The sequence below is a fragment of the Nicotiana tabacum genome, chromosome 10, assembly GCF_000715075.1.
Source record: "Nicotiana tabacum cultivar K326 chromosome 10, ASM71507v2, whole genome shotgun sequence".
Classification (NCBI taxonomy): domain Eukaryota; kingdom Viridiplantae; phylum Streptophyta; class Magnoliopsida; order Solanales; family Solanaceae; genus Nicotiana; species Nicotiana tabacum.
In genome coordinates this window covers 163,381,578-163,394,475 of record NC_134089.1, presented here as the reverse complement: position 1 = coordinate 163,394,475, position 12,898 = coordinate 163,381,578, and the positions used below count along the sequence as shown (strand labels likewise).

Below are 12,898 nucleotides of genomic sequence, written 5' to 3'. Positions count from 1 at the left end.
TAAAGAAGCACCCTACTGCATTTCCCGCCATAAATTGTATATTTTCTTTTCTTTCTTTTTTGTTGGTTGCAGGAATCACGAAATTACATTTAATTACCTTGAAAATTGATGGATTTGAATTTTTTACCCCACTTAATCCATGATCAAACCCTTAAGGTCAAAAGTGAGGGCGGTTAACACTTGTTAAACTTGAAGTTATGCCTTAAAAATAATAGTAAGACCAAAGTGTCTTATTTTTATCAACGAGCTTGCATAATGGTCTTGGTAGTCCATGTTAAATGAAGAATTAACCTAAATAGTTGACACCTAATCGTTTAAATTAAAAATAGTCTGTGGTACATAATCTATGTATATCGGGTAAGAAAAATAACGGGGAAGTGCAACAATAGCCAACTTTTAAGCCCTCTATTTAAAATATATTTGTAATTTACAATGTATTTAAAGATTAGCCAATTCACTAAAACTTCATGATTTAGTATCCTGCATTTGGAAATTCAGGACTTAGTGTCCTGAATTTTTGAGCTGTTAATTTGAAATTCAGGACTAAGTGTCCTGAATTTTTGAACTACTAATTTAAAATTCAGGACATAAGATTCGAACTTCTTGACACAATTTTTGTAATTTTGGACACGATGTCCTGAAGTTTGAACTTTAAGGTTTAAACTCTAGGACGTCGTGTCCTGAAGTTTGAGCGAAGTTGGTTAATCTTTAAATACATTGTAAACTATGGATATATTTTAGGTGAAATTCAAAAATAGCCAGATTTACAAGTGGTAATTGAAAAATATCCACAGTTTCAAAAGTAATCGAATTTTAGCCACTTTTCATGTAAAGATAAATCTGAACAAAAGCATTGTTCAAAATCCGAAAAATATTCCAGCATAATATTCTAGACTTCCAGCATAATATATTGGACTTTCAGCATAATATACTGGTCCAACATAATATGCTTGAAGTTCATACACAGGTACTCTAATCTCTAGTATATTATACTGGAACTTCCCGTGTGTTGGAGTTGCATCATATTATGCTGGAAGTTCATACATATGTGCACCAATCTCCAGTATATTATGCTGGAACTTTCCGCGTTTTAGCAAAAATAATGGTTATTTTTCAATAACTTTGCAAAAATTGACTATTTTTTTATTATCAATTCGAAATTTGGCTAGTCCATACTATTTTTACTATATTTTAAAGGAAAAATGCATAAGTACACCCTCAACCTATGACCTAAGTTTCAACTACACACCTTTCATTTTCGAGGACCCTATTACCCCCTTGAACTATTATAAAGTGAAATCATTGACACCCTAAATGCTAACGTGGCAAAGTGTGTGTTTTACTTTATTTGAGAGAGTGAGAAGCCCAAAAATTTACTTACTAGTCTTTCTCTTTTTTTTTTTTTTTAATCTTTTGTCTTTTACATTTTTTCCTTCTTCCCGAGATGACAGCCACCATTAAAAGGTATTGAGCTCTATTTACAATACCATTCCTTTGAAAATTTATTTTTTAATTTTAGATTAGTATTTTTTTCCTCAAATTTTTATGGGTTCATTCTTATCTTTGCATTAGCAAGAAAATAAATTTAAATTTAATTATATGTACACGTGTCATCTTTTTATTGGATATTACACTTAATTAATTATGACAGTAACTTTAAGAAAATATACAATTCATTTCTTAAAAATTCTGCGGCAACGACGACCAAAGAAATTATCATTACGTAAATATTATTTTTTGACCGAAATTGATATCGGAGAATTAAAATCTTGGACTTCATTGTTGTCATGTTGCTACTAGCCATGAAAGAATAGAATAATATATCAAAATAAGGAACAAAATGAGAGAGAAAATAAAAGGGTGACAAAATATACATTGGCTAGCGAGTGCGTTTCACCTCCCAAGAAACGTCTGGTTATGACGTTTCAAGGAGATATTTATTTCATTTTAGAATAGTTTAGGAGAGTAATAGGATTCCCATAAAGAAAAAGTGCGTAGTTGGAACTTCGTTCATAGGTTGAGGGGGTATTTATGCATTTTCCCTATTTTAAACATCATGCTTACTAGTGTCATTTCCACGAAAAAATAGTGAATCTGGCTTGGTATTTGTGTAAATATCCCGTGTTAAATGGGTTGTTGGCCTAGCCCATATATGCTCCAGCCCGGTACTGACAAGCCTACTGGCAAAGTGCAATAGCAACCACTTTTAAGCATGTTATTTAAAAAATATTCACAATTTACTATGTATTTAAAGATTAGCCAATTAGTCCAAACTTCAGGTAACTATCATGATTTTTTGTATCCTAAATTTTTAGTTGCTAATTTGGAATTCAGGACTTAGTGTGCTAAATTTTGAGCTATTAATTTGAAAATCAAGACTAAGTGTCTTGACCTGAATTGCTAATTTGAAATACAGGACTAAGTGTCATGAATTTTTGAACTGCTAATTTAAAAGTCAAAACATAAAATTCTAATTTATCAACACAATGTTCGAACTTTAGGACGCGATGTCCTGAAGTGTCCTGAAGTTTTCAAGGTTCAAGCTTGATGTTGTGTCCTGAAGTTTGAACGAATTGACTAATCTTTAAATATATTATAAATTATTGATATATTTTAAACAACATGCTTAAAAATGGCTATAAGATGTTATCTCCACATATTACCGGGTGAAATTAAAAAATAGCCAGATTTACAACTGGTCGTTCAAAAATAGTCCAGTTTCAAAAGTAATCGAAATTTAGCCACTTTTCATGTAAAGATAAATCTGAGCGAAAACACTGTTCAAAATCCGAAAAATACGCCAGTATAATATGTTGGAGTTCAAGCATAAGTATACTTGAACTCCAGTATCCAGGATAAGTATGCTGAAACTCCAGCATAATATGATGGAGTTCCAGCATAAGTACACTAGAATTCCAGCATAATATACTGGAGTTTCAGCAAGTATACAAGTCCAGTATAATATATTGGAGTTTGGAGCACCAGCGCTCTATTCTCCAGTATATTATACTGGATCCAGCAAAGTATACCGGTCCAACATAATATGTTGGAGTTCATACACAAGTGCATCGAACTCCAGTATATTATGCTGGACCGGTCTATGTTGCAGCAAAATAGTGGCTATTTTTCATTGACTTGATAAATACTGCTATTTTTGAATGATCAGTCCGAAAACTGGCTATACCGTGCTATTTTTACCATATTACCTCTCTTTCTTACTTTTGGCAAGTTAGATATTCTCCTAAAGTAACTCATTTTCGTAGCTAAAAATACTCATATTTAAATCCGAAATCGAGTTTGGGACGGGGTAAAGCTAAATTGTGATTCTAACACATTTATTATTTTAACATTGGTGATTTCTTCTTAGATGATTGAAAGATCGGACATAGCCGACTCAAATTAAAGTGAAACTAGTCGAGATTGAAGTACGAGGTACGCGATAATTCTAACCACAATTTGCTTCTCACAACTCGCATCTTCAAGCTTTGACTGAGTCAAATATTTACTCAAATTAAAGCTTTATGCTCATAAATTCCATGTCATGATCTAACAATTGTTTTCTTCATGTTCTTACCTCTTATTTATTTATTTATTTGCTTACAATACCTCTTATTTATTTCACTTTGTTTAATTGACATAGGCACTTATTTTCAACTCCCTTGAGATGTAAAAGACAGAACTCAATACAACTTCATCTCAATAAATATGTTCACGTTTGATTTTTATTTTTATTTTTTAAAGGCAAAATACATAAACAACTCATATAAGTTATCCTCAACGATCAAATAAACATTATAACTGAGCCCTTTTTTGTTTTGACACTTCAAATGGCTATTAAGTAGATCAAGTAAACACCCCGAGTGCAGCACAACCTATGCGTGAGTTACCCGTGCCAATGACATGTCAAATAAACCAATTAAAAAATGTCACGTGTAATTTCGCCATAAAAACTTGACACATGTATTTTAAAAAAAATACATTTAAAAAAGGAATTTTTTTTCCTAAACCAGCTCCCCCCCCCCCCCCCAAAAAAAAAATAAAAATAAAAGAAAAACTCCCTTTTCATCTTCTTCCTCTCATCCCCTTTTCCAAATCTACCAGATTTTCCCAAAATAATATATTCATCCAAAATATTAGAGACTAGACAATCTTCTATATATAATAAAAGGAGAGGTAAAAGCATATTATTAAGATAAGTGGCATAACCACAAAAAGCCAAGTGGCACTGTTAGGACAAAATAAACTACCTTTTTAACTAAAAAAAAACTTTTTAAATTTTGAATTAATTAGTTATTCTATTTGAAATAAGAAATATAGATATCTTATAATTAGCTATAATAAAAAAACAAAAACATTAATTAAAAAAATACCTATTCAAGTTGGGGAATAGTTTCAATTTGGAGTTTTAAATTATTTTAAAATAAAAAACGAAAATAAAGAAATAAAAAATTACCAATTCAAATTGGGGTGTGGTTTCAAAGTTGTGGTTTAAAATTATTTTAAAATAAAATAAAAAAAACTTTCAATTCAAATGAAAAATACAAAAATATAAAGATACTATTAGGATATTATATATATTTCTTATCAGTTTATACTTTTGATGAATTCAAAATTATAATTTAGTAAAAAAATATTACATTATTTAAATTTTTAATAAACTACAAAATCTGAAAACTAATCAAATAAGTATTACAGTAGAAAGGAATGTACAAAAAGAGGGGGATTGAGATAATATTATGCTATTTATATTTTTAATTAATTAAAAAATAAAAGATAAATAAATAACACTCAAGAAAATTATCAATAGTACTAAGTACTTGCTAATTCAATAATAAAAATAAAAAGGAACAAATAATTTACTCGATTAGTATCCTTTAATTTTTTATAGATTGTATTATATTTCTACACACTATATTAAATAATAAAATATAACTAATATTTATTAAATTAATATGATATATTATATCATAATTTTATAAGATTAATATTTTGTCAAATTTCCGTGCATCGAGCGGATTTTTATACTAGTTACCAATAAATTGATAATTAACAATCAATTTTCATCAATAATTTGTCAAATTGGGATGATATAAATATCTCAAAATCAATATAAGAAGCAACCAACAAGTGAGTTTCTTCCAAATAATTAATCATGTGATTCTTATGAAGTTCTCGGGGATTTAAAGGAAGCTAGCAACAGGCACTTTGCGTTACTACTCGAAGAAAAAATATGAATTGTGCTCTTGTTTCTTTAAGCTGACAGTTTCATTCCAATTGAAAGAAAAGGTCACTAACAATGGCGGGGAAAAAGTGCGACTAGCAGAAGGAAGATGGAGAAATAAAGGATGAAGTGAGATTTAGGGTTTGGGCTTAAATTAGGGACTTCATTAAAGGTATATTCGGAATTATACATACAATTATCATTTATTACTGTTTGGGATGGGTGGACAACGTGAGTCTCCAGAAGTGTATTACACGCACGCGAGCTCACTAGGTCGGTGTTTACTCGATCTACTTAATAGTCACTTGAAATGTCAAAATAAAAAAGGGCTCGGTTGGGATGTTTATCTGATCCATGAGGATAACTTAAATGAGATGTTTATGTATTTTGCTTTTTTTTTTTAATGTTGATTGGTTTTTATTATATCCTTCTTTTTGTAAAAAATGGGATGGAAATTGTTCTAGGACCATGGCTTAAGTATAATATTGTAGAAATAAAGTGAATTAGGGATAGAATTATCTCACCAAATCTTATATACAGAAATGAGAGCATCGAAGTCACTAGTGCTCATATATACTTTTACTTATCACTTAATTGTTATTAACTAATATTTAAAAAATTTATCATCTAATCACGATAAATTAATATTATTATATAATTTTTTTAATATAACCCTATAGTATTCGACTGAATTAGTCTAAATGCATGCACCTTTACAAATGTTCCATCTTAATTACACACAAGTTTTTAAAGTCCAGATCAAGGTAGACCCCACCAGTAGTATGCAAGGACAGAAGGTGCAAGGTACGAGTGGGCACACCAGATGTCTCCTCGGGCTGGAAAAGAAAAAGAAAAATATGTATTTTTAATTGTTTCCGAAAATATATTTTTTATTTTTTTAGCTAACAAATATAAATAATTTTGCCAATAAAAAAAGAACCAGAGACCAAAGACGGAGGAAAGGTAGCTCCTGTAGCTAAGACATCGTTCATTCATTACTCTCTCTCTCTCTCGTGTTCATTTTCTCTTCTCTCTTTTTGTGTTCTCTACTCTTTCTTCTTCTACTCTTACCTTCTCCTCGCTACTTTTTACCTCCGTTCATCCGTCGTTGTCTTTTTACCGCTGCTGGTGGTAAAGACTTTGTTTTTACAGCTTTTCGGTGTTGCAAAAATCGATCGGATAAAGTCAAGTCTTGTCGATCGAGGTAATTTTAGCTCTTTTTCTCTCGATTTTACCCCTGGATCACCTAATTTTGTTGATTTTTTTTGGGTTTTCTTATGGTTTTGTCAGTTGAATTAAGGGGTTTCGTGTGAATTTTCAGCTACTTGTTTTTGTGCTAAATTCTGTGTTGGGTTTCACAGGGGTATAGCTTTATCTTTGCCTGCTTACGTTTGAAGTATCTGGCTTTTTTAAAAATCGGAGGTAGTAGAACTCGACGCGTTTTTATCGTGATTACGATTAAACCCCTCCTCTTTTTGGGAGAAAAATGTAAGAGGGAAAAATGGAACTTTTTACAGTTAGTTTAAGTTTTTTTTTCTTTTTAAATTTCTCTTTCAGTTTATAAGTCGTATTAGTTTAGTTTATGTGTGTGTGTTTAATTTTGGTTCAGATATTTTAGGGTTCTCAAGGTCTTTCTGCATGTAATTCAAACAAGTTTTACCCCCTACCGTCATTTTTATCTGTCACTTGGACAAAAACAAATTGGGTCCAAAATTTGTTGCTTTAGAAAACCAAGAATGCATTAACCCCCCCCCCCCCCCCCCCAATTTTACCCCTATTATTCCAAGAAAGCATACAGTCATTAATTACTCATATAAGGAAGAGATAATGGTAATTCAGTCAATACCCCTTAGAACTAATGCTATTGAATAATGAATAGTTTTCCCAAAATCTTAAATGACTGATAAAAAGGACAGGAGGTACGAGGTAGTAATTGAATTGTTGTCTTAATTACCAAGTCATTTAGCTGATTTGAAGGCATTGAATGAACAGAGAGTTGAGGACCTTTTTCTTTACATAATATTTTACCTGTTAGTAAAGAGTGAAGATGGATTTCTTTTTGCGCACTTGGTTTTCATCAAGCTTCTGTTATTTGTGTTGATTTTGAAACTAATCTTTGTTTAGTTACTCTGTCCATCTTTCTTATTGCATTTTGATGCATGAAGCTGGGAGAGAAGAATTTTCTTAAAACAAGTTCTGATTTTTCATGTTCTTTACACAGGGTTGCGAAGTTAAAGTTTGAATTACTCATGCAGAAGAACCTATAGCATTTTTGCTGCAGCTGCTTTGACGGGAAAATGTTGGAAGCTCCAAAGTTTGCGGGACTTATAGACTTAAATGAAAACCATGAACATTATGGACTGTCACAAAATTTTTACCATAAGCTTGGTGAGGGATCAAACATGTCAATCGACAGTTATGGGAGCTTGCGGATGAGCAATGGTGGAGGTTCTGTTGCAATGTCGATGGATAACAGCAGTGTTGGATCAAATGATTCACACACTCGTATTCTAAACCACCAGGGTCTCAAGCGTGTCCACAATAACTATTCTGTTGCAGCTAGTGTAAACAAGGGGAAAGTTTCTCATGGATTGAGTGACGATGCCTTAGCTAAAGCTTTGATGGATCCTCGATTTCCTACCAATGGGCTTGAGAATTATGATGAGTGGACAATTGATTTGAGGAAGCTTAACATGGGACCAGCTTTTGCACAAGGGGCTTTTGGGAAGCTCTATAAGGGAACTTACAATGGTGAGGATGTTGCGATCAAGCTTTTAGAGAGGCCAGAGAATGATCTTGAGAGAGCTCACTTGATGGAGCAACAGTTTCAGCAGGAAGTCATGATGTTGGCAAGGTTGAAACATCCAAACATAGTTCGGTTTATCGGTGCGTGCCGTAAACCCATGGTGTGGTGTATTGTCACTGAATATGCAAAAGGAGGATCAGTTCGTCAGTTTCTCACTAAGCGACAAAATCGATCTGTGCCCTTGAAGTTAGCAGTAAAGCAGGCCTTGGATGTGGCAAGGGGTATGGAATATGTGCATGGCCTGAATCTGATACATCGTGACCTGAAATCTGACAACCTACTGATTGCTGCTGATAAATCAATCAAGATTGCGGACTTTGGGGTTGCTCGTATTGAGGTGCAGACTGAAGGAATGACACCAGAGACTGGAACATACCGCTGGATGGCTCCGTAAGTCTCTAACTTTTTAGCAGCCTCGTTAAATGTAATTCCATTATTCTACTCTGGTCTTTTGGCAGAACCTTAATACAGAGCTACTTTGGCTGTTTCATACGTTACTTTTGTGGCCTTCAGTTTTTAGTAGGACATTCATATGTTTTGCATACACGTGTAACTGTGTTTGCAACACAAGTGCTTTAACTTATCAAAGAGAACAGGGAAATGGTCGCAATAAGATATGCTTATGTTCCAACGTGATATTTGTCTGAACATTCACTTTGCATTATATCTTCTATCTGATGATCTAAATAAAAGCACCTTGCATTGCCTTTCACAAAGTAGATTTGAAGTGAAAAGAAAGGAGATGCTGGGTTTAAGGACCTGAATATCCTTTGGAAACAACCAGATCACTTGTGCTAATGTTCCTATTGTATGCCTGTTATTGCTAAGAGAGAGAAGTTGTTTCTTCTGTTCAACCTTTCAACTTAGTTATTTGTGCCTCTTGCTAGAAATGTCAAAAAGATGATCAACTTAGTATTCTTGTTTTATTTCAAATGATTTCCAACCTTTTTCCTTGCTCTCCTTTGTTTGCGGAGTTTAGTTTGATTCACTTCACTCTAGCTCATAGAATTAGTTTTCGGGATATGTCCGAGAGAGATGAAACATAGTTCGGACTCATGTGTTTTTAAGGAAAGCTCTATTTAGAACAACATACAGAAGGTCGTCTGTCACCTTTGTTTTAAACTTTGGAAGGGTTCAAAGTTAATTATATATTTGTTGTCTTCACCATACATTGGTCTCTCCTGTTCTTTTTCCCTCCAATGCCGTTCTTTGGTGTATTTTCTTTCGTCTAATCAACACTCTGATAATAATAAATTGTTCATGGTGCAAGTTCCATGGAACAGTAATCGAGCTGAGAAATATTAACCATTTCTGTTTGGTAGTTGTAGGCTGTAGTTTAGCTTTTTTTAATATCATCTCTTATTCTTAACTTAAAATTTGACAGAATTTGCTCCAAGATTAGTTTCTTCTTATTCCTTATTTCAAACAATAAAAGTAAGAATGAGTAGATTGTCGAAAATACAACTTGTGTGATCATAGCATTCACTGTCTTTTGCTTTGAAACTGTGTCCTGAAATATGGCTACTGAAGAGTAGATTGATTTTTTTTTTTTTAGTTTGAGTCGTATGGATATGTCTGGTTTTGATGCTTCTTATGGAAGGTTAAGTTAACATGGAAGACAGAAGTAGAGTCTGTAATTCCTTGTAGATCTTTTTGGGACATTCTTTCTGACACGATTTTGACAAGGACTTCCAATGCTTGTGGGAAGCTCCTGAATGAGCAAAAGTAGGTGCAACGCTGTTTGGTTATAGGTGGCCAGCTTGAAATTTACCTGGACTAGATGGACCTATTTTTAGTTTGTACAATTAGGTGTGGAAATCAAATGTTTTGGGTATTCATTTTGTAGATCTGGCCATGTGTATAAAATAGTTTTATCGTGATTGATGATAGCTTCTAAATATAGCTCCATTTGGCCTATGAGTGACTCTTTAATGTGATAGATGACTCATATCATCCTAGCCTTTTCTTGGGAGACACATTGATTAATTATCTTTTGTTCTTGGTAATGCATGAGGAAAATTCTTACACAGACTGGATGTTAACCTTCCCATCATAAATGAATGAATTCTGCCAAATTAGGTTTTTACCTTATGGGCGAAGAGTTCAACTGTCTCTACATGAATTCATTTCCTAGTAGATATCTTTGCTACTCGTCTTAAACTATACTGCACATCCTCGAATACCTAAATGATTTCAAATGGACTTTACAGTTCATGGTGTAAATGATAGAATTAATTGAAATTATCTATTGAGTATTCATATAGCTTTGGATTGAGCATAGTTATTCTTCTAATAGAAATAATCTTTTAATGCATGGTTTGACTTAATAAATTCTTTAAACCAAAAGTTAAACCTGAGACCTCATGTTCTCCTTCCATTTCATTGACCACTAAGTCACACCCACTTCATTGACCACTAGGCCGCCCCCACTTCATTGACCACTATCCCACTCTTTGGGAGCCATCCATCCATGCCTCTTACACCTGCAGTACCAACTTACCACGAAATGTCTCCTTGAATCATCCGCTGTTAGGATGGCATCTCACACGGCACACTATGTAAAGAATTACACCTTCTTAGGTGCATTAAACTTCTGTACTATTTCTGTCTTGGCCTTGCCTCAACACCCGAAGCAGGCATCTATATCATGATTCATTGAGAAATATATTTGTTGTTTGCTCCATAATTTTGTCCTCATTCCAGACTATGCATGACTATATAACTTCTGTAGGATACCGTCAATGTTATTCCAATTCACTACTGGATTGGTCTCCCAAAAGGTACATCCTGGGACACCTGGTCTGCCTCTCTTTTGATAAATTCAGCTACTGTGGAGTTCTTATCAACTGTGGTAGAGAATAAGTTGGGGAATCCTCCTTGAGAGTCAAGCTACTGCAATACATCAAGCCAAAAAAATTCATTTACCATTTCCAATTGCGAAGCCAATAAATCTTGGGACCTCCAAATCCCGTAATCCCATCCTCTCACTTAACCCATATGTTGTGAACACCTTATATGATAACCATCATTGCTTACAACATCCATATCTTGCAAGGATCACATTCCTCCATACTGTCTCCTTAGCAGGCCTAGTCAAATATGTTTTAATGTGCAAAACTGCAAATATCAGGTCCTCCTACTTCCAAGGGGTTGTCATCTTCTTCTATCCATTTTTGTATGTATCTCCTGCCACCATTTGTTCCATCCTGCCGAGAGTCCTTCGTTAGTTGCTCCTGCTTCTTATTACATGAAATGTCGGAATGCTGATAACCACGTCGGCTTTTCATCTCCAAAAATCAGCAGTGGAGACCTCGTAGCCAAAAAAAAATCATTCTTGTCTATGGTTGTGGGCTTGTGGCTGCCAAAAAGTGGTGCTGTCTTCTGCATGGAGAATTCTTTTTAGGCTAAGGTCAATTATTTTATGCAAAAAGTTGAACGAGTTCCACTCAGCCTCCATTAGCTGAGAATAAATATGTAAAGAGTTTTGCAGATCTTTTTTCCCTTGAAATTTTCAGCTTTTTAGATCTCTCTTGGAGGAAATAAGATTTTATCTCCTCGAATAGGAAAAGAAAAGTGCATGCGTCAAATCTTCTAAAGGATTTAGATAGGCTGACATAGCACATATGTACATTCTCATAAAAAGCACACCAGAGTATAGAAGATGCAGATTCACACACCTAAGAATATTCTACATTTGTCTGTCAAGAAGAATGTATTACACTTCTGTACACCGTAGTGCCAAGTTTCAATAAATGCATTGCATACTTAACAGCTGTTAGTAGTTGTCAGATAAACTTTATAATCATGTAGTAATTAAGACATAAGAACAAGATAATCATTAACACCTATGTTTTATTTGATAACTATGGCAAAGATTTAATGTCAAAAACAACACGTTCACTTCAATTTGGGCCTGAATAGATTGTAGTGTTTGCACACGACTCATATAGCTGACCCAACCTTGTATGAGGCTGAGCTTAGCTGTTTGATTGGTTGTTTATCGCGTCACTACTACGCGGGTGCCTTTTCTATTGGAAACTTGATTAATATGTTGCTACAATTTTAACAAATCAGAAGACATCAGAACTTATCGTGGTTTTCTTTTATCTTTTAAGATATTACTTATGCTAGCCTTTAGTAAAAAAGGTAAAAAAGATAAGGTACTACTTATGATAGCTTATTACTTTGTTTCTTAGTTGATATGGCAGTTAGGATGTACACCTTGAGTTAGATGAGCAATCCTTTATGAAAAGAGCTAGAAAGATAGTTAAGTGCATTTTGCTTGTTTTGCAGGGAGATGATCCAGCACCGACCATACACACAAAAAGTTGATGTTTATAGTTTCGGCATTGTTCTCTGGGAGCTCATAACGGGGATGCTTCCCTTCCAGAACATGACCGCTGTACAGGCAGCTTTTGCAGTTGTCAATAAAGGTGTCCGTCCAACCATCCCTAATGATTGTTTGCCTGTCCTAGGTGAAATCATGACGCGCTGCTGGGATCCTAACCCTGACAATAGACCACCCTTCTCTCAGGTGGTCAGAATGCTCGAGGTTGCAGAGACAGAGATCTTGACAACGGTAAGAAAGGCCCGTTTCAGGTGCTGCATCAGTCAACCTATGACTACAGATTGATATGGAAAAAGGAAACAGTAGGCAGTAAGAGCAAGAGTAAAGAATTTGGGAAGGCAAAACAAAACTGATACCAAAGTTTGCCATTTGTATCTACGAGGCATAATTTCGTCATTCAGATAGAAAAAAGGGAGAAAGTTATGATAAAAACTGTCTGTTTGTTGTATCTTCTTTTTGTTTTCCTTTTCTCCTTGGATTGAAGATTCTGATTAGTGATAATAGAAGTATGTGTAATTATACA

At 34.0% G+C, this 12,898-nt stretch overlaps 1 protein-coding gene across 2 annotated transcripts; it reads left to right on the top strand.

Annotated features, from left to right (window-relative positions):
• The first annotated feature begins 6,134 nt into the window (after positions 1–6,134).
• Positions 6,135–12,898, top strand: LOC107819507 (serine/threonine-protein kinase STY13). Of its 2 annotated transcripts, none has more exons than XM_016645617.2 (3): positions 6,135–6,425; positions 7,443–8,417; positions 12,321–12,898. In XM_016645617.2, exons 2-3 carry the CDS (start codon positions 7,519–7,521, stop codon positions 12,658–12,660), a joined length of 1,239 nt encoding a protein of 412 aa, XP_016501103.1. In that variant the 5' UTR covers positions 6,135–6,425; positions 7,443–7,518; the 3' UTR covers positions 12,661–12,898. The 2 variants fall into 2 exon arrangements, with proteins under 2 accessions (XP_016501103.1, XP_016501104.1); XM_016645618.2 differs by having other exon boundaries at positions 6,176–6,425; positions 7,477–8,417.

Bases quoted from the DNA above. Each gene is read 5' to 3' on its own strand.
- LOC107819507 (XM_016645617.2), top strand. From the start codon at position 7,519: ATGTTGGAAGCTCCAAAGTTTGCGGGACTTATAGACTTAAATGAAAAC. The intron at 8,418-12,320 runs GTAAGTCTCTAA...CTTGTTTTGCAG, and splicing joins ACATACCGCTGGATGGCTCC to GGAGATGATCCAGCACCGAC.